Here is a 24,469-nt window from a genome sequence, read left to right on the forward strand (position 1 = left end):
TGTGTGTGTGTGTGTGTGTGTGTGTGTGTGTGTGTGTGTCACTGGCCAGGCAGCAGAGCTCTCTCAGGTTACATCCACACAGGAAGGCTAAGAGCAATAACAAAAGCCTTTCAAAGGAACCCTCAGCAGGTTAAGATAAAATGTTTTAGCTCAAACTGATAAAAGGCATCTGCAGCTCAAATTAGCCGGCGCTGGTATCATCGCACAGGTATGTACAGATTAAAACAGACAACGGATTCTCTCCAGAGTCGAAGCGTATACACACAGATACACACGCACGGAGCTGTTGGTGTGACTGGTTTGGTTCTGGCAACACCACCTGTGAAGCTAATGCATCACATCTAGGTCTGGTTGTGCGTTCACATCTAGCACTCTATGTTCTCTACACTAACCTCAGCAGAAGGACCGATATAGGGCTTGATGTGTCTTTGAGAAATTTGGTGCATAGCATAATTCCACGTTTTTTTTTGTTTGTTTTTTTTGTTTGTTATTTTCAGTAGGACACAGGTAAACTCAGAACACTTCTTTCCTGCTTCAGTACAGATCAGACAATAGTCAGAGTGAGATAGGGACGATTATGTTTAAAGTCAAAATTAAATTAGATTAAACTTTTCCTGATTTAGGACAGTTGGGGTTAAGAATATTATTTTTTTTGTTGAGTTTTGCTATACTTTTTTTAAGAACGCCCCATGTTTAGGAGAAAGGACATTTAGGGAGGTGTGAAAAATCTCCACAGCATATCTGGGGACCTGCAAAAACAGAACTAAAAATAAGTTAAATTTTCTTAAAATAAGTGTATTTGTCCTTGATTTGAGCAGGTAAATAAGACTATTTGCCAATGGAATAAGATTTTCCTCTTCAAATAGGAACAATTCATCTCCATCATCTTATTTCAAGTGCAGGTGTCTAATTATCTTACTTTGGGGGTAAAGATACTCATTCCATTGGCAGATAATCTTATTTACTGGCTTAAAATGAGGACAAATAGACTAAGCTTAAGAACATTTTACTTGTTTTTAGATCCGTTTTTGCAGTGTACGAGTTTAGCTAGTATTGTCAAGTACTTGTTGGCTCTTTTTCAAAAGAAAAGAAGATCTTGCACTTTGAAGACACCTTTATGCCGCATCTTTGAATCTTACCTGGAAGCCCTGGATGTGAGCCAGGTAGTCCAGCTGCTGCGCTGGCTGCACAGAGACGCTACAGGCCAGGTTCTTCCCCTTAATGGGCAGAGACCCGTCTGCTGGGGGTGACTGTCCATTAAGCAGCAGCTCCCTGGCCATGGTAGCAGTGGGGCTGGGTGACGAGGGCGAGCCGCTGTAATACGGAGAATGTCCCGGGGGTAGAGGGGCAGAGCAGGGCCCCATGTCTTTGGATGCGACGTAACTGACGGCCCCTCCGGTGCTGCTGCCGGCGGAGCCCGGTGTGCTGCCACTCTGCTTCCTGCTGGCTTCCATCTCCTGATACACGTCGGGGCTGAGGTGGAGCAGACCCTTCTGGGCTGGAGGGATCACAGAAGAAGGGAGACCGAATTAGAAAAACAAAAAAACTGTAAATAGGGACGCAAGAATAGATGGAAAAAAAAAAACGGTCATAAGATATCTACTCTGTCAACAAGTACCCGATAAAACAATTTAACAGTATGCTGTTAATGTCCCTGCAAAGAAAAGATGGAGAAATTAACTTGTTGGTTGTTTATAAAGAATTAATATTGATAAAATCTCTACGAGAAACGGGGGGTGGGGGGGGATCTTTGCCAAATCACATCTTCAGATCACATTTAAATCTTTACTGTTCAAAAAAGTGGCATTTGTAAACGTCACTAATCTGAATAGTCTGTGATGCAGTGAAAACGGGTGCTATGCGTAGATGAATAAAGACGTTAAATCATTTTCAGACAAATTAGACTTTTGCTACAGAATTCCTTAGCAACAACATTAAAAACAAAGATCTGGGATGCTCGTTCACATTGTGACATTGCTTCTCTCCTTTTTTGATGAGACCGCAGAAAAAGCATTCGAATAGAGTACAATGCCGGCTGCAAGGTAACATCTGAGATCGAACACAAGACAATAGGAAAATAATAATAAAAAAAAAAACAACAACATGAAAACGTGACATGCGCTGGGATTCTCAGTTAAAAGCTTTTTGAGGGCCTAAAATGAAAGAATCAAAGTGAAAATGCCAACATTAGAGTTCACCAGAGAGACCTGTCGGGTTTTTGAAAGGGTTTCTTTGAGAGCTGACAAGCACTTCCAACAGCTCTATATGTAACCACGCTAATCGAATCATCCCTTTTTAACAATACCAAATACCATAAATGTTGTCTTATTCCACTTAGAAAAAAAAGTCTTGAGGTTACTCATTTCACCAACTACACGTTTTTTCAATTATTTTAAATCCTTCCTAGAGGAAATTAAAGGAGAAAAGAAAGAGTGAATGTGTATATTCTGCAAACAAAAGAAATTATAATTTGCTTGAATTTATCAGCAATTGAATGCAACAAGCACTGCCAATAAAGAAAAAGACTGCTGCAGGTTCCTTGAAATGAGTTACAATAATTTGAATGCCACAAATAAAATTGATGTGGAAGACTGTTTATTTAGGGATGAAAGTATATGTTCGCAATAACTATGATACATTTTTATCAAACTTGCAATAAAAAAAGTACATGAAGGAAGATGCTGCTTGTTGTGGCGTTTGCAGAGCAAGAAAAGTGGGATTTTTCAGTTTTGAAACATTCAAAGAACAAGAAAAAAAAAGATTTTTCAGATGATAACCAGTTGGAGATGATGTTGATCATTGGCTGATGGATTAATGAGATCTTGCTGGTTTATCCCACTGGGCTATATAATACACTGGAGTGCTAATCACCGTCTGTTTGAACGAGTCGCTTTGAAGCCACCAGCCGCCATATTGGTACTCCCTATTTCCCCCCAGTAACTAGGGAATATGTGCGCTACAGCATCGAATAACGAGGATTTTCTCATGTTCAGGGGGAGCTTAAGACTTTTAAAATGTCAAATGCCATATAGTTTTATGTTATGTTCTAAAAATATCAAGTACTGAGAAAGTCATATGCTGAAATATTTTGCATTTTATTCATTTAAATATGTATGTTTAACATTTATAAATATATAAATAACAATATACAAAAACATATATTTACATATGTGTATACATATATATACATATACACATACTTATATATACATATATATATATATTTAATATGAATAACATGTAAAATATTTCAGCACCTAATTTCCTAGTAGTTGATAATGTTAGTACATCCACTGACTGTAGAATTACCTGTGAAACGTTTTCACTCAACCAGAAAACTGCTTGTTGTTGCAACCAAATCCTATGGGATTCTGTGAGAGTAGGGAGTAGCAAGATGGCGGCCAGTGACTTCAGTTTTTCGGCAAAATCAGCACTCCAGTGTATTATATAGCTCAGTGGTTTATCCTGTCTGCTTCAACATAAGGAAACTGGACTTCTTCTGTGGTACTGAGTTCAGTTGACTTCTACCTGGTTTTGTCCCGTTTCAGATCACTGAGAGCCAACACCAACGCTCGGTGAAGTTAGACACCAACCAAAGTGAATCCAAGGCATCACAGCATCTCTTTTTGTTTGACTTTCTAATCGCAATCTATTTCTTTCTTATTTACTCAATAAGCAAAACAACTAAGGGCTCTTGTGGCTTTTATTATTATGGATGTGCAGAAGTCATGTATAAACAGATTCCCCAATCACTGAATCCTAAATAAACCCGCAGTTTTTGCTTTTTTTTGTCACACTTAAATGTTTAAGGTAATTAAACATATGTGATAAACAGAACCTGAGTAGAAATGAAGCAGTTTTCACCTGATTATTTCATTCATTAAGAGAGAAAGGCAATCCAGAACTAAAGTGTGATTGATGGCTGATACTGATGGCTGGACGTTTTCCTGCAGGATTAGTTCATAATTCATAATTCCATAAATTAGGCTCTGGCAAGTTGTCCGGGTGCTGAGGTAACAAAGCAGGCCAAAGCCCTAAAACTACCATCACCATGTTTGACTGTCGGTATCATGGTCTGTTTCTGACACGCTGTTAGTTTTAGGCCCGATGTAATGTGACACAGCTTCCAAAAAGTTCCACTTTTGTCTCTTGTTGGTCCACAAAGCATTTTCTTTTAGGCTCATACACATTTTTGTTTGTTAAATGTGAGACGGGTTTTGATGCTCTTTTTGGTTGGCAGTAGTTTTGGGCTTTGAACTTTCCCATGGAGGCCATTTTTGTCCAGTCTCTCTTTCTTACTATCAAATTGTGAACGCTGACCCTGAACTGCGGCAGGTGAGGCCTGCAGAGCTTTAGATGTTGTTCTAGGTTGTCTGGTGACCTCTTGGTTGAATCATCAATTTGCTCTGGGAGCAATTTTGGTTGACTGGCCTCTCCTGGGAGAATTTACCACAGCTGTATTGTTTCTTGGGTTGTGGATTACGGCTTTCACTATGGTTTGATAACATATAAAAGGCTTGGAAATGGCTTTGTAAGCCCTTCCAGACTGATGGATGTCTGTAACTTTGTATTTCTACTGGTTTTGAGATTTTATTTTAGCTATAAGAGAGGTTCTGTTAAAATGATCTATATCTGCAGGTAAGGTATTAATCAGGCTTGGGTCCAGCTTTTTAAATTGAGCTCAGCTTTCTGAAAAAAGTTGAATCAGTTAATTCATGATTTAACAAGGGGAACACTAACTTCTATCGCGGAAGGAATATCTAGATATCTTTTTAAAATGGAATCAACATTTGAATTTTTTTTTATTTTATTTACTCAGGTTATCTTTATCAAGTATCAAAATTTGTTTTATGCTATTTAAGTAAATCTGAAAACTGTGGTGTGCATTTGTGTGTTTGCTGTCTCTAAGTTTAATTCTTGGATTGTCTTATAGTCACCTCCATCTATCTTCACATCAACTCTAACTAACCTCTCTGTTCCTGCTGAAACAAAGCCCCCCCATAGCATGACACTCCCACTACCATGCTTCACCACCAGGATGGTGGGCTCAGGGTGATACGCAGTGTTGGTTTTTTGCCACACATTGCTTTGCTTGTATTCTAAAATGTCTATGTTGGCCTCATCTGACCAAACCAGCTTCTTCCACATGTTTTTTTTAAATGGCTTATGGCAAACAGGACAACCTACAGCTTTCCTTTCAACAACAGCTTTCTTACTGCCACTCTTCCAGAGAGGTCAGCTTGGTGGAACGCATGACTAACAGCTGACAAGTCAGAGATTCTCCCAGCTGAGCTGTTGTTATTTAATCCGAACTGGTGCAATGAGTTGCTTCTCATTTCTTAAACAACCATGTCGAACGACACATCCCGTGGTCGTGGAAAAGATGTCGGTCTGTTTCAGAAGGCTCAAATCATTGGTATGCATCAAGCAGAGAAAACATCTAAGGAGATTGCAGAAACTACCAAAATTGGGTTAAGAACTGTCCAATGCATTATTAAAAGCTGGAAGGATAGTGGGGACCCATCGTCTTTGAAGAAAAAATGTGTCTGGAAGAAATTCCTGAATGATTGTTATCGCCGATCACTTAAAACGTTTGGCAAAATCAAAATTGAAGAAAAACAACAGTAGAACTCTGGGCTATAATTTAATCCTAAAAGTCAGAGCATTTCCACACACACAATGCAAAGGGAACTGAAAGGATTGGGACTGAACAGTTGTATACCCTTAACAAAACCACTAATCAGTGAGGCTAACTGGGAACAATGGCTTCAATTTGCTAAGGAGCATAAAGACTGGACTATGGAGCAATGGAGGAAAGTCATATTGTCTGAGGAATCTAGATTTACCCTGTTCCAGAGTGATGGCGCATCAGGGTGTGAAGTGATGCAGGTGAAGTGATGCTCCCATCATGCCTAGTGCCTACTGTACCTGTGGGGGCAGTGCTATGATCTGAAGTTACTGCAGTTGGTCAGGTCTAGGTTCAGCAACAGTATGTGCTCAAAGAAGGAGGTCAGCTGACTACCTGAATATACTGAATGACCAGGTTATTCCATCAATGGATTTTTCTTCACTAATGGCCTGGGCATATTCCAACATGACAATGCCAGGATTTATCATGAATTGTGAAAGAGTGGTTCAGGGAGCATGAGACATAATTTTCACACATGGATAGGCCACAGAGTCCAGACCTTAACCCCATTGAGAATCTTTAGGATGTGGCAGAGAAGATTTTCAACAGCAGGCAGACTCTACCATCATCGATGCAGGATCGTGGTGAAAAATGAATGAAACACTGGGTGGAAATAAATCTTGTGACATTTCAGAAGCTTATGGAAACAATGCCACAGCGAATGCGTGCCGTAATCAAAGCTTACGGCGGTCCAATGAAATATTAGAGTGTGTGACCTTTTTTTGGTGGTGACTTTTTCTTTTGGCCAGGCAGTGTATCATGAACACTGAAGATGACATTTCTAGACAAAAGGACAGTAAAACTGAGCTATTGAAGATAAATCCACAACTCCAATCACTGGATCTAAATGTAAATGTTAAGGGTCTTTTCATATGTGATACTACTGACCACTTGCCAGTTTTTACAATATATGACTATTGGGAAAACTAAAATGACGTGTGGTGTTATATACAAATGCAAACTGATAAATCAAGGAATGCATTTAAAGAAGATCTGAATTTACAAGACTAGAGTACTATATGTAATGAGATAGATACAGAAACAGGTTTCTTTATCACTTCTTTGTGCAATAAACATTGTCCAATTCAAGTACTCACCAAATCCAAAACATATAATAAATGTCCTTGGATTCCCAAAGGCCTACAAAATGCTTGTAAGAAGAAAAATCCAATACAAAATGGACATGGGATGTATTGAAAAGCTTAATTAGACACAGTTCTAGAAAACATGCTTACTCAGATCATTTTGTTGATGTAATTTGTGAAAATTATAACATGGAAATGATATTAACAACTTCAATAACTTTTTTGCACTTGTTGGCCCTGAGTTGTCTGCAAAAATACCAAAAGAACAAATGGAGCCAAATTTTGAGACAAACTTATCTCTATTTTTCTTTCTGCTGTCATTACGCATGAAATACTGAATATAGTTTGTAAATCCAAAAATACATTTTCTACAGACAATTACTCAATTGATTCTAAAAAACATAATGAGTCATATTATAACCCATCTAAGTCATATATTCAACCTGTCACTTCAAAACGGCTGTGCCAAGGAAATTTTAAATTGCTAAAGTCATACAAGCATTTCACAAACTGCAGACCCATATCACTTATTCCCCAATTTTCCAAGAGACTTGGAAAAATTATTTTAATGGAACATTTTATAGTTAAGCACAATTTAATTTAAGCACTATTTAATTCATGATGGTTAGTACAGGTTTTAAGCCAACAGATCCACCTCTATAACGTAATTGATGCTATGAAAGAAATATCTAAAGCATTGGACATATGCGATTCGTATATATACATCGATCTCAAAAAGGCTTTAGAAACAATTAATCATAAAATGCAATTTACAAAGTTGGACCAATATGGTATACGTGGCTTGGCTGAGAAATAGGAAAAAGTTACTTGAGTAACACAGTACAATATGGGTGAGCACTGTTCAAGATGTCTGAACATCGCTTGTGGTGTCCCCCAGGGGTCAGTATTAGGTCCTAAATTATTCAACTTGTATATTAATGATGTCTTTAGTGTTTCTCAGTTGGTTAAATGCATACTATTTGCTGACGACAAACACATTCCACAGCAATGAGCTTTGATCAGTCAATTAACACTGCACATAAGGAACTTAGTAAAATTAAAAAAAATAGTTGTAAAGTAATAAATCATCCCTAAAATTTAAACAAAACTAAAGCAATGCAATTTGGAAACTATATATCTAACACACAAACATTGGTTGTGATAGATGGAGTAAAAATTTAAAGTGTTTCAGAAATTACGTTTTTAGGTACAACAATAGATCATAAACTAAGCTGAAAAGCACACATTAGTGATATAACATTCAAAGTCTCCAAAAGACTCACAATAATCAATAGAATTAAACATAACCTGGATTACAATTCTCTACACACCCTGTATTGCTCCCTAATCCATCCACATCTAACCTACTGTATAGAAGAAAAGGCAACAATTATATAAAAAAAATCAATACAGTTACTGTTTTTACTGCAGAAAAGGGCAATACGGATTATGCACAAGGTGGAGAATTTTAATCATAAAACTTCTCTCTCAAATTACTAAAAATACCTGATATTGTTAAATTTCACAATGTACAGCTCATGTTTAAACCATATCATTCCCTATTAACAACAAATATTTAAAAAAAATTTCTCATAGAGGTCAGTTGTACAGTTTGAGAGGTTATGCCAACTTCATAGTTCCAGAGGTAAGAACCACCAGTTTTTCAGTCTCTTTTTGGTGTGACAAAGTGGAACAGTGTGGGGCCTGAACTAAAGCAATGTTGATTTATTTGTCATTTCAAATCCCTCGATTAACATTCAGATTGTTGCTATGATATTTCCTTGACCACTGATGGTATCTGAAATGCACTATTGTGTGGTATTCTTTTTACCATTGTTGGTATTTGTAAATCATTGTTGCTTGTCGTAAAAAAAAATCACTGTATAAGAATGTGTAACAATGGGTGGTTTTGCACATGCATATAATACCAATGGTTGATGGAGGCTTATTTAGTGGAGGGATAAGGGGAAAAAAAGACAAAACGTTGACTTGTGAATGTATTATTTTTGGGGTGGGATTCTGTATTAACTTTTGTTGTTGAAATAAACTAAAAAAAAAAGGAACCCAGTGTTAATTTTAAAGTCTACTCTCTGAGCTACAGGGAGCCAGTGTAAGGACTTTAGAACCGGGGTGATGTACTCTGTCTTCCTGGTTTTAGTGAGAACACGAGCAGCAGCAGCGAGGTAGCCCTGTGAAGACACTGTTGCTGTAATCAATGTGAATAAAGATAAATGCATGGATGAGTTTCTCTAGATCCAATTGGAATATTAGTTCTTTAATCCTGGAAATGTTCTTCAGACGGCTGACTTTGTAACTGTCTTTATGGCTACGTTCACACTGCAGGGAAATGCAACCCAAATTGGATCTTTTGCCCATATGTAACCCATATCTGTCTTTTTCTTAGCAGTGTACACTGCCCAATTCCTATCCCAAAGCCTAGCTCCCCAAAAGAAATTCTGATTCGTGCCACCTCCATGTGTGGTACTAATTCGGATATGTAGTGCAATCAAGCCATGAGGAAAAATCAGACTTAATTGTAAGCCACAAAGAAATTTGAGTCTTTTATAGGCTCCAAGGATCTGCCTCCCACAGCAGGGTGCCGTTGCTACGAAGCCAAGTTCCCCTAGGCTTATCTTTCTCTTTGCCTGTGGACCCTCCAGGAGAGAGGAGCCCACACTGGAGAGACCTACAAACATCCAGGGTCGGCCAAGCTGAGTACATCCTTGCCATTCTCCAACATCGCACATTGAACAGACGAATGCCATGAAACAGACTGTTTATGATCTTTCAAAGCTGTGCAGGAGAAAAGCTGACCCAGGAGCGAGCCACACCTCTGCCGCGCAGAGATCCACATGCTGCAGCCCCCACAGCGCTGAGCTTCCTGGCTTCCTACCGCCTGAGACCCGCGTAAAGGAGAGGGAGCCGCCTCCTCACAGCCCCTCTTCGAGCTAGCCGCCTGCTCAGACAACCAGCCTTCACCCTGATTCAACTGCTTCAAACTGGATGCCCCAAAGTGAACCGAACTGACACAGAGGCACAGACAGGTTTGGCAAAGTTAGGCAGGGGAAGTCAAATTGTTTATTTAAAATGGTTTTACTGTTTTGTTTTAAGGTTTCACTTAGGCTAGCACCCGCTAGCTTATTTGAAACCAGGCTTTGCTGATGTGGTTTGAGCGTGTTTTTACGGTTATAACAAACTTTATTTCCATAGGGGTTTTACACATTGATGGGATATTAATGTTTGTATTTTCCGATACGCTCATTAGGACCAAAGAGAACTGAAAAGTCTTTTAAATTAGTGCCAAATGTCCGACAGCATAGCGCTATTAGCTCCCCAGATAACATTAGTGCTAGCACCGAGTCAACGCAGTTACGGTTTGTTTTCAACATAATGCTTGTTTTTGTTTCACTCCGTCATGGTTTGAAATAATAATATAGATACAGAAATAGGTTGCATCGTTCGATGATGCTATGAGTGTTATTACAGCAATAATATTGAATATTAATGTCAATTTAATAGGGCTTGTGTAACGTAAGGATTAAACTCAAGCTAATGTAAACATTGTTTAATTCCTGTGGATCGTTAATTTGGTGGTTTAATCCATAATTACCAATTCGAGCCTTAATCATTTCCTACAGCAATAAATGCATTAATTTAATCAAGTGTTCTAAAGGTACTGATTTTACTGAGCGAATCATTCTTTACAATATTATTTTCTCAAATAATGTTTTGTTTAACTCAGGATTTGCATTGTGAATGGGTTGAAAATCATACCAAACGTTGTTCTGAATTAGTTAAGCAAATTTGATCTCGTTCCACATTCTTTAAGATGGACTTTAGTTCTCTAACTTAGATCTGCAGCGAACCAGGATTCACTGAATCATTCTGATGATGTTTTCAATTATTTTATTTGTCTTTTTGTTTCTTTTGTGTGTACATAGTTCCTTAGATTCTTTTGATCCTAATTTTGCTTAGTAAATTTAATTAAGCTTCACTAGCCTAGTAGAGGGGATTTGTTGACTGAAATATATTGTTAATAAACAGCTCTCCATAGTGATATTCTCTGGATGTTCAATTTATTCCTGTTAATAAATTCTTCAACTTGAAGAGAAGTTGTCACTCCTTTATTCCATATGTGTGCAGAGTTTGCTGTTAAAAGAACGCCAGTGCTCAAATCATTCCTTTCAAATATTGTCGTAATGTCAGCTATTTGGGCTGATATTCACAAGACAATACCTAACAGACAGAGAGTTATTTATTAAACATTAAATAACTTAAAACAGTGCATAATGGCACAACAGATACGTATTGGATATTTTTAAAAGCGTCCGCAGCCCGAACGGTCATGTCACATTTTATCTGTCTCTCACATCACTCTCGTCTCTCACGACACATCCACACAGTAGTAGAAGTTAGTGGTTCATAGAAGACCATTTTAATTTCATCTTGCTATGATGTGGTCTTAATATTGTCATCTCCCATTGCTCAACAGCTTTCTAATAATAACAAGGAGAGATGCTGGCCGGTAGCCACATTTCTTTTATTTTTAGTTTTTTTTCGAACACTGATAGGAACGACCATTACTTCCGTAAACAGTGTGTTGCTGTGTGACGTATGCGGGTCGCATTTAATAGTACTATGAACTACTGAAAAAAAAAATCAGATTTCAGCAAAATATCTGAACTGAGTGTCAAGACTCGCAGTGTGAATGTAGCCTATGTGTCCTTGAAGGTTCAGGTCTGAGTCCATCACTACACCTGGATTTTGGGCCTGATCACTAATTTATAGTTGTAATAACTGAAGCTGCAGGCTGACTGTAGTTCAATCCTCTTTAGGTCCAAAGATAATAACTTAAGTTTTGTTTCTGTTAAGCGGAAGAAAGTTTTGGCATGCCCATGCCTTGATTTGTTCTAAGCATCCGTTCAGTGCATGGATGGGTTCAGAGTCACCTGGTAACATCGTAATGTAGAGCTGTGTATCATCTGCGTAATTATGGTAACTAATCTTGTTTCTTGTTATAACCTCTGCTAGTGGGAGCATATAGATATTGAATAGAAGGAATCCCAGAATTGAACCTTGGGGTACCCCACACGTGACTTTGGTTCGTCAAAGTTACCTATTGACACAAAGAAATCCATGTTCTTTAGGTAGGATTTGAACCAACTGAGCACTGTACCAGCGAGTCCGACCTAGTTTAAATGTTAATTTTTCACATTTATTTAGGTTTCTAAAATCAAATACAAACTTTTCACTGCTTTTAAGGCTGTGTAGATACTCAGTTCAGACATCAGCTGTTTATCCTGAGATTAAATTAAGACATATATAGGCTTTATGTTAGTTTGTTGAATTTCATTTCATTTAGGATAATCAGAGAGGGCACACCTTTCAGATCTTCATTTCTAACAGGGAGTTGACAGGTGTGCCTACAAACAGATGTGCCGCCCGTTCTGGCATTAGATCACCAGCTCTGGGCATTATCCATGTATTGTTGCACTCGCTCATTAGGCTGACCCTTAAAGGTGTCGACTGTGAAATGCAAACAAATGGATCGTCCACAGACATCCCTGGCATGTCAGTGACTTCTTCCTTGATGGGAAACAGCAGCATCAGCTTAAGCAGAATCCCGGCCCACTTTCAACACTCCTTCAAGCAGAGACCCAACAAAAAACCTGGAGGATTTTTTAAATATCATAAAGAAACATTTAAAACCGTTTAGATCCAGGAAGTCCAAGTGCTCTGCTGTTTGCAAAGCTTCTCGTTAAACAGGAGGCAGCTCTGCCAGAACATCCTGCACTCCCGAAACTTTGTTCTGTGCCATTTGGAGCCTATTTCATGATGCTTAGAGATAACACTGACTTGGGATGGTCAAGACAGACGGAAGGAGCACACAACCTTGAGTTCAATGCTTTCATCAAAGCTGTGAGTTTGAAAACAAAAATGTGAGGCATGTCAGAGGAAGAAGGCAGCAGACAAGGATGAGCTTATGAGGCAGTCATGATAAAAAGAGGATGTGAGGATGAGTGGATGCTAAAACCCCACGAGGAGCCCTCCAAGCCCATCCAAGGTCAGCGGAGACAGGAAGACCAGCTGTCTTTGTGTCTGCGCCTACGTCTGAGGGCTTGCTTGTGTATGCGCGCGCGTGTGGACCAACAGCTGGGAGAAAGCGCCGGAGCGAGCGCCATGACTGACAGCCCACTTCCTGTTTCAGTTAACATTTACCATCCATCGCACTTCGGCAGAGATTTGCACACTTGTAGTAAACTCATGTCTAAGGTTTCTGGGAACATGCTGACAGCGTTTCCCATTCCGAGCACAAAGAAAAGCTGGCTCTCATCCCCCCCCAAAAAAAGAAAAAAAAAAAGGCTAAAGGCAAACGGCAACGAAATCCAAGGCTTATTACTCATACTACAACAAACTGCCCATCGCCAACTGTGACACAACATCGTGGATGTTTCTTCCCCCTCGTCCAGGTCATGTTGACGTTAACCACAGTTTCAATTCACACAAGGAAAAGCTGCAGGCTGAACGTAAGACCAAAGAAATAATAGATGTCATCCAGCATGACATCAGAATGCTGAAAGAGGAGTGTGCATGTGAGGATGCCTCCATGTGACCAAGTACCTAAAACTGATGTCAGCTGGTGAGCGTGAGAAGCAACACAAAGAAACACGGCCAGAGCGAGTGAATAAGCAAGAGTGACGGAGTTTATTTCTGCATGATGTTCAGACGGCAGTTGTGAAATTGTGTACACGAAGAGAGAGCCAGTTAGGGAAAGTGGGGAAACAAGTCGAGGTTGAGAAGAGGAGAGGGGGGGATAAGAGTGAGAGTGAGAGCTGTGTTGTTCCTGAGGGGGTCCCACCCAGACTCGGTGTCCGGTGGGCCAGGGGAGTGCTGGAGGGAAGCCAGAGCCGAGCATGAGACTGATCGAAAACAGATAGGGCCGGAGCCCACCGCTATAAATCACCAGCGTGGAGCGAGACCTTTACATAGTTCACACATGCACACACCGCACACACACACACGAGCAGCAGGAAATGAATTGTGGCAACTCAAGTGAAAAGCCCTGCTGCGGCACCCATGGGAATAAAAGGGAGAAAAATCACTCTTCTTACTTCGTTTTCTTCTGCTTTCTTTTTACGCTCACTTCCTGTCTCTGAGCCACCCTGTTTGTTGGAGCTGCGTCTTCTGCGGATCACTCGGGGGCAAAGGACACACACAAACACAGTCTGAAATGAAGGTTGTGGGTGACCATGACGTGTGTGGGAGTAAGAACTATGGATGCAACAATACACGAGCAGCCAATAACGCATTCACCAACTTTCCCCTGCGTATAAATACTCTTAATTTAGAGGAGTTGTGAATGTACTCCCACAAATGTAGCCTTCATGGAAAGAGTGGCTAGAAGAAAGCTGTCGTTAACAGAAAGTCCAGATTGACGTTTCCAACAAGCCGTGCAGGGGACACAGCACACTACATTGTCACCATCCTCATGATGAAACATGGTGGTGGTGGTAGCAATATGCTGTGGAGATGCAGGAATCAAAAAGATGGTCAGAGTTGATAAGATGAATGCCCATGAAGGAAGGGATGTGTTGGTGAAACACCTCACTCTGTTATCAAAGAACCAGGGATTATGTTAAGCAACCCAATGTTTTTTTTTCTAACTTCGCTCGGTGTGTCACTATGGGAGGTATGGCCCACTCCCTGATTGCATGTTGAACCCAAAGCCGTGCATGATAGGAATCCCAATTCAGGCCTTGGGTGGGCCCTGACGTCCCTACTCCAAGCACTGTGAGCACTAGCGATGGCTGGGCCACATCCAGCCTGTAAAACCTCACAAATGTGTGCAGTGTAGCCCAACTGGCTGCAGCACAGATGTCTTGAACTGACACACCATGGAACAAAGCCCAAGAGGTGGCCATGCTCCGGGTGGAATCGGCCCTCACCCCTTTAGGGGGCTCTGAGCCTGCACACCTATATGCCAGAGATATAGCCTCCACAATCCAGTGTGCTATCCTTTGGCGGGAGACCAGTTTACCCTTATGAGCAGTAGCCCAAGACACAAATAGATGGTCAGCTCTTCTAAAACAGGCTGTCCTGTCCACATAAGCTATTTAAGTTCTCACTGGAGATAAGCAATGAAGCTTCTGCTCTTCTGCTGAAGAGAATGGGGGTGGGTGGAATGCCAGCAATTTCACCATCAAACACCTGTATGACGACTCCAACACCTTTGGCACAAAAGCGGGGTTGGGTGCCGGGCTGACTGCAAGTGCATGCAACTCACTTACTCTCTTAGCCATGAGTAGAGCAGGGTAGTTTTCAATTTAAGAAACTTTAAGCCAACACCCTCCAAAGGTTCAAAGGGATGATGGCAAATGGCATCCAGTACCAGAGTGAGATCCCATAATGGCACCAGAGGCTTAGAAACTGGCAACTTATGTCATGCCCCTTTCATGAAACGACACACCAAGGGGTGCTGCCCCACAGGTTTATTACGAAACCTTATGTGACAAGCAGAGATTGCAGCTAAATAAACCTTAATCGTTGAAAAAGCCTTATCCGTTTCCAATAAGCTCTGCAGAAAGCAAAGCATGTCCACCACTGAACACTGAAAACAAATGGCCTGTCTTTCACCACACCATTCCTCAAAAACCTGCCATTTACTATCGAAAGAGAGTGAGTAGAAGAAGCCCTAGCATTTTGTATGGTGTCGACGACCTCTGGAGGGAGACCTGTTGCATTTAAATTCCACCTTTCACGGGCCAAGCCCAGAGAGCTAGGTGATCTGGGTGTAGATGATAAATCTCCCCTTGAGCCTGAGACAGCAGATCCCTGCGAATGGGGAGGGGCCATGGTTCGGCTGACAGAGCTTATCTCTGCCACCCAGGGCTTTGATTGCCACCATGGGGCCACCAGAATCAAAGACAGGCCCTGTTCCCTCACCCTGACTAGAGTTGGGATATCAGGCTGAGAGGAGAGAAAGCATAGAGCAACACGTCTGGCCATGAGTGTGCCAGCGCGTCCATGCCCAGTGGAGCGTCTAGGTCTGACAGGGGAAAAAACAGTGGTCAATGAGCATTTTCCCATAGGGTGAAGAGATCTACGGCAGCCCGTTGGCATCTCTGCCAAATCTGCGCCACCACCTTAGGGTTCAGCTTCCATTCTCCATACAGAGGGCTCCCCCCGGATAACAGATCAGCCCCTCAAAATTCCCGGTACGGGCAACGCCGATAGAACTCTGGTTCCGCTCCACATAATTATGTCCCTGGCCAGTCTGCGTAACTGCAGTCTGCGTAACTGCAGGGACCTGGTCCCGCCCTGACGGTTGATATAAGCCACCACAGTGGAGTTGTCGGTCTTTACCAAGACGTGGCGACCCATCACATAGGGCATGAGGTGTTTCAAAGCGAGGAATACTGCGTGCAGTTCCAGCATGTTGATGTGAAGTCGTGCCATTTTTGGCGACGATACACCATTCACCGTTCTGCCCATCATAGTTGCACCCCAACCGGTCAGGGATGCATCCGTAGTCAGGCTAACCCTGGATGCTACCGTCCCCAGCGGCACATCCACCGTGAGATCCATCGGGTTTCTCCATGGCTGAAGAGCCACCACACATGCCTGTGTTAGTCTTACCCTGCGGCACAAATGACGGCGGGGACAGAGTCACAGTGACGTGACCCACCGTTGAAAGTCCCTCATCATCAGAAGCTCCAGATGGACAACAGAAATCACAGATGAACCGAGGAGCCACAGGCACAGTCTGAATGAAACGTCCTGGAGTGAATGATAGGATTCTCCCCTCTGATAGTGTGACACAATAAGAGAGGGAGTTTATTCTGAGACCCAAATATTCTGAGACCCAAATACTCCGTACATTGCACGGGAACCAGGCGACTTTATGCCCGGTTTATTCAGAACCCAAGGTCGATTTGGTGGCTCATCACCACCAGGGAGTCGTTGACTGCCTGCTCGCTTGATCGTGAGCAAATGAGATAGTCGTCTATGTACGAAAATATTCTGATTCCGCTCGTCCTCAGAGGGGATGGCGCCACCTCCACACACTTGCTGAGCACCCTCGGGACTAATGACAGCTCGAACGGGATGGTTTGAAAGTCGTAGGCTGTGCCTTGATAAGCAAACATGAGAAACTTTCAGTGTGGGGGGTAAATGGAGATGTATCTGGATGGTATCTGGCAATCATCAACTTACTCTTAAAACGATCTTGTGATACCTTATCTAAAGAAGAAAAATATCGGATGATGGTCCTGCCCTGTGATAGATGCCCCACATGACGCTGGACATGGGTGGGATACAGCCTCTTTAACTTTCGGTTCCAAACCTTTGGCAGGGGTAGGAGCCGCAGCCATGGCAATGGACTAACACGGAGCTCGTCATAACATGTTAGCTCTTAAATGAGGAGATGAAGTCCAACCGCCACAACACGTTAGCAGGACTCTTATGCTAGCGATACATCGCTAACCAAAAACCAAGCCCACCTTTACTTGTTAACTTGGCTGACACAAACACTCTAATCTGTTAATTAAAACAGAGTACATATAAGAACCTCTCGCCTTTACGCGGTCACCGCTCCCAACGTTTGTGCTCCTCGAAAATGCTTCTTTCGAAGCGCTTACCCAGCACGGTACAGGCCTGTCCTGGTCCTGCGTTCAGCGACGTTTTCCTTAACGACATGCCTAAGAACAGGTCCAAGCTAGCCTGAGCACGCTGAGGGAGCTTAGCTGTAATCTTCACACGGGAAGAAAGCAAGGGGGGTAGGTTGGCTGTGATAATGGTTGGTCGGTGGAGCCACGGACACGGCTCAACCTGTCTGTCACAGACAGACGTGATGTCATTGGAGCTTCTGTAGTTGGTCACGCTGAGGCAATTCCCATAGTGAAACACCGAGCGAAGTTAGAAAAAGAACTGGAGTAATTTTTGGTCCAAATAAGGAACTATCAAGAGTTAATCAAATTGATTACTGCAACGGTGTCCTTACAGGCCATAAAACTGTTCATCTAATGTGACAACCAAAGGGGATGAAAATGCTTTCAGAGTGTGCATGCATGGTGCTTGAAATATATTATCATATTTAAAAAGAAATGTATTCAATCAGTTTTTTGCAGGTTCAAGGTGATGCAAGACAATATATGTTTGCAAAAGTTCTTTATCTATGTATTATTTATGAAGTTCCCAATTATCCCAAACTGGTACATTACATAGCACCAATTATCAAATGTTTGGATATTTGTATATATCACCCTGTTAAAGTGATAGATGCACAGTAGTATTATGTTTTAGCTAATCAGGTTTTCTTTAAAACAAACAGCATTTCTTTGCAAATACTGAAAAAAGCAGTACAGGATGAAAGGGAAATTAGACACTATTGATGATAACATTAGGTATTAAAATTCCTGTTACACAAAGTTTGATTATAGGTCTTTTACAATGAATGTGATGCTTGACTTGTTTACTGCCTTATTGCTTCTAAACTCATGTTTTCAAGTTTAATTTTAATCCCTTTTTAAAAGTTAATTCGCCCTAAAATTGTATAATTAGCTCAGTTTGTTTTGTAAGATTTCTATAATGGACACCATTGTTACCGCCCAAAAAAACCAAATTAATGACGACAGCAAAAATATTTCCCAATGTTTCCATTGCAATAAGATACAGAAATAAACCCGAGGGGAAGAGTCAAAATAAGTCAGAAAGTGAGAATGAAAAAGAAAAGGATTCATACAGACTTCACACATGCATGTTGGACTAATGCACTGTGTCTTGCTTGTCCCCTGGTTGATAAACAAGATACAAACGAACACCAAATAAAAGTTAAAACAAGTCTGACCAGACAACACAAGCAAGCAGACATTAACACAAAAATACACAGTTAAAAACATTTTACTGTAGATTTAGGAAAGAAAGGCAAACAAATTAACAATATGAGCAAAGATGGCCTAAATCAGAATAATTAACAAACACAGAGGAACAAATGAAGCAGAGTATAGCTCCATGGGTGGGTTCACTTCTTAAAACGCAATAAAAATTATCTATTATTTACCAGATTCTTATTCCAACCTCAAGACTACATAAACATCCATCAGACTCCCGAGTGTCCTTATCCATTATACCAAACTGATCCAATACACTCGATTCCCCGACTCACATTTCCAAGTGTAATTACCTCTTAGAAGCGCAGGAGTTTTGGCAATATGCAAATCTGGAGCACATAACTGTGTGTCAACACAATGCCGAGCAGATAAGGCATCAGCAATGACCTCAGGGAAGCAATTGTTGCTGCCTATCAACAAAGATTATCTAAAATTTTTAAGATTTAAATTTCTCTTTATTTGTTAATACAAGTTTTTGGGTATTTGGGTGTAAAAGCTGTGTGCTTTCCAGTCAGGTCTGTTACAAAACTATAACCAAAAAGTGTGCAGCCAATCAGCACAGGGGACAAATCAGAAACATCTCCCATCCATCCGCCAACGGCAGGCACACACAGAAAACTGAGACCAGCTGTATTTGTTTAAATGAGTTGTAAATGGTGTTTATGCAAAAACATTATCCAGACATTAGTGCCATGTGAGTGTTGTGCGGATCGGGCGTTTTAAAGAGCTGATTAGCAGATAGTCGGGCCTCGCGCGCGGTTTGTGAGATAAACTGAGAATGGCAGCAGACCAAAGGCACACTCAATGCCAACAATAGAAATAAGCTCCAAATAAGGAAGACATTTCCCAAGAGGCTCTACTCTGGAGGTATTGGGCAACTCCTGGATCCCGAGTTACCATAGAAACAACACTGAAACATCCAGCAGGATACTCCTGTATCTTCAAACATAAAGATGACACATCTTTCGCAAGATTGGACTGAATTAGATCCAAGAGTGGCATGGGAGCAATGGGAGAGACCCGTGTTTTCATCTGAATTCTGTATCTCAAGTCCAAACAGCAACAGCGTGCAATAAAATGTGCTTTTATTTATGTGCGGTTTAGGCTTAGAGATATCATCTATTCCACTTTCAAATGTAATATTGGATGCACTGTGCCAGCAGCTCTACAAAGCTTACATTTGACCATAGTGATGACAGCAAAATTTGAACCCATTGTGCTAATTTTAAACCTCTCTGACTCCTTCCCTCATCCCCAGAACAGCTTCTTTCCAAGCTCTTGGAATTAACCTTGCCTGGATCACTATAAAAAAAATTGTGTGACCTTTTATCAGTCGGGAGACGTCGCAACCAATCAGGCTCAGAACATAGGCTAATTTAGGACACTGACAATGATTTCTTTGTATAATCTGTTCCACCTTTAATAAATCTGACATGCACCACTGGTAAATGTGGACCTTGTGGAGTTTAAGACAACAAAACATAGAATCTGAAGCCAAGAACTGAACACACACATACATATACATATATACAAAACATATATTTTTTTCAAATGGTTTCTATTTTCCTAACAGATGAGGGAAAAAACAGCATCTTTTCACTTTTCCTGACGAGTCCTTTGAGTTGAACTCCCTTCTTTTAATAACGTTTCCCTGTGGGTTATTACATTAGCGAGTAAATTATGACATGATTCTCTTTGTACAAGTGTAAAAATGTTTTTCTAAATGACGTTTTTTATGATGTTTTTTTTTATATTGCCTCTGTTTCAGTTTTATCAACAGTAGCCTAATGTCCCAGCCAAAAGTCATGGGAAAACGCAGATGTTATGAAGATATTAATCCAAATAGTTAATCCATCCAACCGCAGAGACTATGGTCACAAGCAGAGCTCTTTGTTCAGAGCAATGATTTAAAGGGAGGCTTGTTTGAGGTTTCTCAGCTGCCCACAGCACCATGGTTGTTCCATCTTAGTTTAGTGGAACCGCATTTCTGCTCTCATCAGATTTGATACTGTTTTCTAAAGTTTTGACAGATTCTAATTTGTACTTGTTGTATAAGTTACATTGTTTATTGAAGAAAGCCTAAAACATACCGAATTGGGTCTTTCACTGCAAAAAGGGAACTAAAAGTAAGTACGATTTTCTTGAAATGAGTGCATTTGTCCTTGATTAACACAGGTAAATAAGATTATCTGCTAATGGAATGAGTATTTTGACCTCTAAAACAAGATAATTAGATATACTGCACTAGAAATAAAATGAAGATGATGTTGTTCCTATTTTAGGTGCAAAAACTTATTCCATTGGCAGATAATCTTATTTACCTGCTCATTTCAAGGACAAATAGACTCATTTCAAGAAAATGTTACTTACGTTTAGTTCCCTTCTTGCAGGGAAGAGACATGCTAAAGAAGGATGTTTTCTTTACCGTTACACCCCTAATATTTACTGTTATGCTGATGGCCCCCAGTCCTGTTAATCAGAGGAAACTCATCAAGTACGATGATTACAAGCTTGTTTTAAGGTTGTTACATGCTCCGCTAGAAGCAAGAAATTTGTTCTACCTCCCACAGCTGCGAGAACAAAGTGACGTCAATATGTTCTGGCAGCCCCTGCTCTGTGAGTTCTCTCTGCTTGTGCTCAACACAACATCTGAGCAGAACTTTTTTCCTCGCAAGGTGTCCGACTATTGTTGTGGGATTGATCAGGATTTGGACGGGTGTGGTTAAGGCAACAGCCATCGCCCGCTCCTCTACTTTGGCCTCTCCACCTGCCCTGCTCGGTCTCTGCGCCCCCCCCCCCCCAATTCTTGACCTTGAATCGAATAAGGTTCCAAAATGTTGTTCTCCTCCTCCTGCTGTATCTGCTATCGGGATTTCTGTCAAATTTCTGGAATTTTGGTGTGGATGTGACGTATGCTACAGTGGGTGAGACTTTCTAGGAGTTCGGCAGCCGAGGTTCTAGTAAAGTATGGATAGCCAAAGCCAAAATTCTTGCCACCTCGAGAAAAAGAAACAATTTCTCACTTCTGGAAGAGTATGTAACCCGCTTAAGCTGTCGTTGTCTATAGGGAATTATTTTGATTAAAAAGAAATATTAGTGGTTTCTTTTTAAATTTCATATCAGTTCACCCTGATTTGTTGAGTAACCCTCCCACAAAACAAATCTTGCTTGCTTTCATAGATGATCTGCTTCTGCCCCAAAGTATGTTTCTGTGATCAGAATACTTCTTTTAAAAAAACAAAAAAAAAGATTAAAAAAAAAACATCAACACTGATGTCAAGCTATTTCAAAATTCAAAATTGAAATAAATATATTTGGCCCTAAAAAGCTGCCAAGCTCACTTTCAAATTTTTTTTGTACATCAGATGTAATGTGTCTGACTCCTGATACAACATTGAGAAACCTCAGCACCATCAATCCAATTTCAGGATGTTCTAAAAAAAAATTAAATAAAAAAAAAATTCTATTCTAAAATGATGCAGTTAGAGTATTAATAGATTAACCTCTCGCCAGATGGATTTCGTTCTGCAGAGCTCCACACATGGATCTGGACTCGCTACCATTGGGAGGGATTTCAACACCACATAAAATGGATGAGCCAATCAGGATCGCCGGGCTGCATTTTCGTAGATGTAACGTATCAGAGAAGCAACTGTTTGGATTCAGACAGCAACTGCGGCTCGCAGCAAGGAACCAAGGGGTAATATTTATGCTGTTATTTGATCAGTGTTGTCCAATCTTTTGAATATTTATAATTTTTAAAAGAACAACAGGGAACGGCTTTAAAGGCTTTTGTTAGTGGAAATTATGTTTTCGCCCTTCTCCCCATCGGGTTTGGCAAGAGCTTGATCTTCCCTAACGTCAGCGTCACGGGTTGGTTTCGATATGAGAGGTTCAAGTAGCACATCAGTAAAGATGACGGACAAATGGTTTATCCAATCATATGTAAGGATTTTTGATAAGGCCCCTCCTTCTGAAATACATCTCCAATGGAGCTATCACAGATGGATGTGTGGAGCTCTGCAGAACGAAATCCATTTGCCGAGAGTTAGGTTATTAACAGATAGCGGCAAGAGAAATATCACTCCATTGCTTGCCTCCATATGTTGTTTCCATGTGAAATTTAGGATTGAAATGAAAATCCTGTTATTAAATGCACGTAAACATTTAATAGCAATGGTGCATCCCAAGGCAACAATTTTAAATTCTCTCTAATGCAATTTGTTTATTTGATTTAAACAGACTGGCTTACTAACTGGTTTTAGGATTTAGTGGTCCAGACCTGGAGGCAGAGTCTGTAGTTTCTGAGCTACTGATCTGTAAAACAAGTTGCAAAGCCTCAGTTTAAAAACATTAGGTTAAAATTAGCTTTTTGTTTGACTCCGTAATTATTCATGCTTTTGTTTCATGTTTTTTTTTTAAATACTTTTATTATCCTTCTATTAATGTTTTATGACCATTTGTAAATTGATTACACAAGTTATAATGTTCTTCCATCTGGTTTAATTGCCCATGGCGTTTAGAGACTTGTTTGGAATATGATCTTGCTTAAAGAGGTGATTAATAAAAAGTATTTGAGCTGCACCCAAGCAATGGCTAATCCCACACTTTCTTTTTTCTCCACTAATGAGCAAGACTTTAAGATGCAGTATATTACCAAAAGTATTTATTTGCCCATCCAAATCCATGATTTCAGCCGCTCCATTCACTCCTACAGCTACAGGTAAAGAACATCCAGCATCTAGGCATGCTGACTGCTTTTACAAACATAAATGAGCCGCTTGCTCTCTGGAGCTCAGTAAATGTGTTCTTTAAAATCATATAATGTTTTTTCTTTTACTGTAGGATTGGATTTTATTCATTTTTCTAAATAAAAGTAAAAACAACGGTGATTAACATTCCAGACAAAACAGAATCTTACGTAATCCTTGTTGCAACTCCAACATGGTGTTTGGAGTAAAAGATGTCTGTCCTCCATTCAAACATGCTTAGCTTAAACATTTAGACATAAAGAGAAAAAAAAAACTTGTGTCAAGGTGAGCTCAAGCCACTTAATGCAAACATCTAGTTAATACAATCTGCTACAGGTATATAACATATTAACAACATCCTGTGATGGAGTTTTCCTTATAAGAACCCGTAGAAACCATCAACGTATGCTGGGTGTCTGTTTTTTTGTTTTGTTTTGGGAGGAGATATATATGTGTGTTTGTGTGCGTGTTTTGTGTGTGCTAATCCTGAGTGAAAGGCTGTGTTTTTTGCTCGGGAAGGTAGTGGAGGGAATCCCCGCAGGGCCCCTGTGTGCTGGCCCTGTAAGCCCGTGTGAATGAGCCTGAATTCACAGGCTCCCCCACGAGGACGCACGGCCAATTAAGCTGACAGTCAGAAGCCCATTGACCAGTCACAGAGATTAAACGCCGGGCCATCTCGATGGCTAAAACCACCTGCGGGATTCGGAGGGTTTTTTGGAGAGCCAGAGAGGAGGAGGAGAAGGAATTGGTAATGGACACAGGGAGACGTGCCGATACTCACTGTTACTCGTTGCTTCGGTAAAAGGCGCCTTTTGTCCGTTCCAGCCTTTGTTGTCCATCTGTAGAGAAGCAGAGAAGGGGGAGGTAAGAGAGATGTCGATTCTTGAACAGACAGCTTCTTCACGCATGTCAGACAAGTTCCTTCCTACTGTTTGGTCCACAAAGAGACAAACGCTCACAAGATGGGATGCCCATGGAGACTACCGTCTTTCTAAGCCAGCTACTTATTTAGAGGGGGGGGGTGTCAATGTTTAGCAGCTCGAAAAAAGGGCTCCC

At 40.7% G+C, this 24,469-nt stretch overlaps 1 protein-coding gene across 1 annotated transcript in view; it reads right to left on the reverse strand.

Moving 5' to 3' along the window:
* stau2 (staufen double-stranded RNA binding protein 2) overlaps positions 1-24,469 on the reverse strand; it is a 134,004-nt gene that overhangs the window by 48,280 nt on the left and 61,255 nt on the right. Inside the window, exons 10-11 of the mRNA XM_036125513.1 lie at positions 24,195-24,252; positions 1,140-1,498 (exon numbers count right to left, since the gene is read on the reverse strand). Coding sequence (XP_035981406.1) covers positions 1,140-1,498; positions 24,195-24,252 — 417 coding nt within the window. The remainder of the gene's footprint in view (positions 1-1,139; positions 1,499-24,194; positions 24,253-24,469) is intronic.

Source organism: Fundulus heteroclitus, chromosome 21 (assembly GCF_011125445.2).
Source record: "Fundulus heteroclitus isolate FHET01 chromosome 21, MU-UCD_Fhet_4.1, whole genome shotgun sequence".
NCBI lineage: Eukaryota > Metazoa > Chordata > Actinopteri > Cyprinodontiformes > Fundulidae > Fundulus > Fundulus heteroclitus.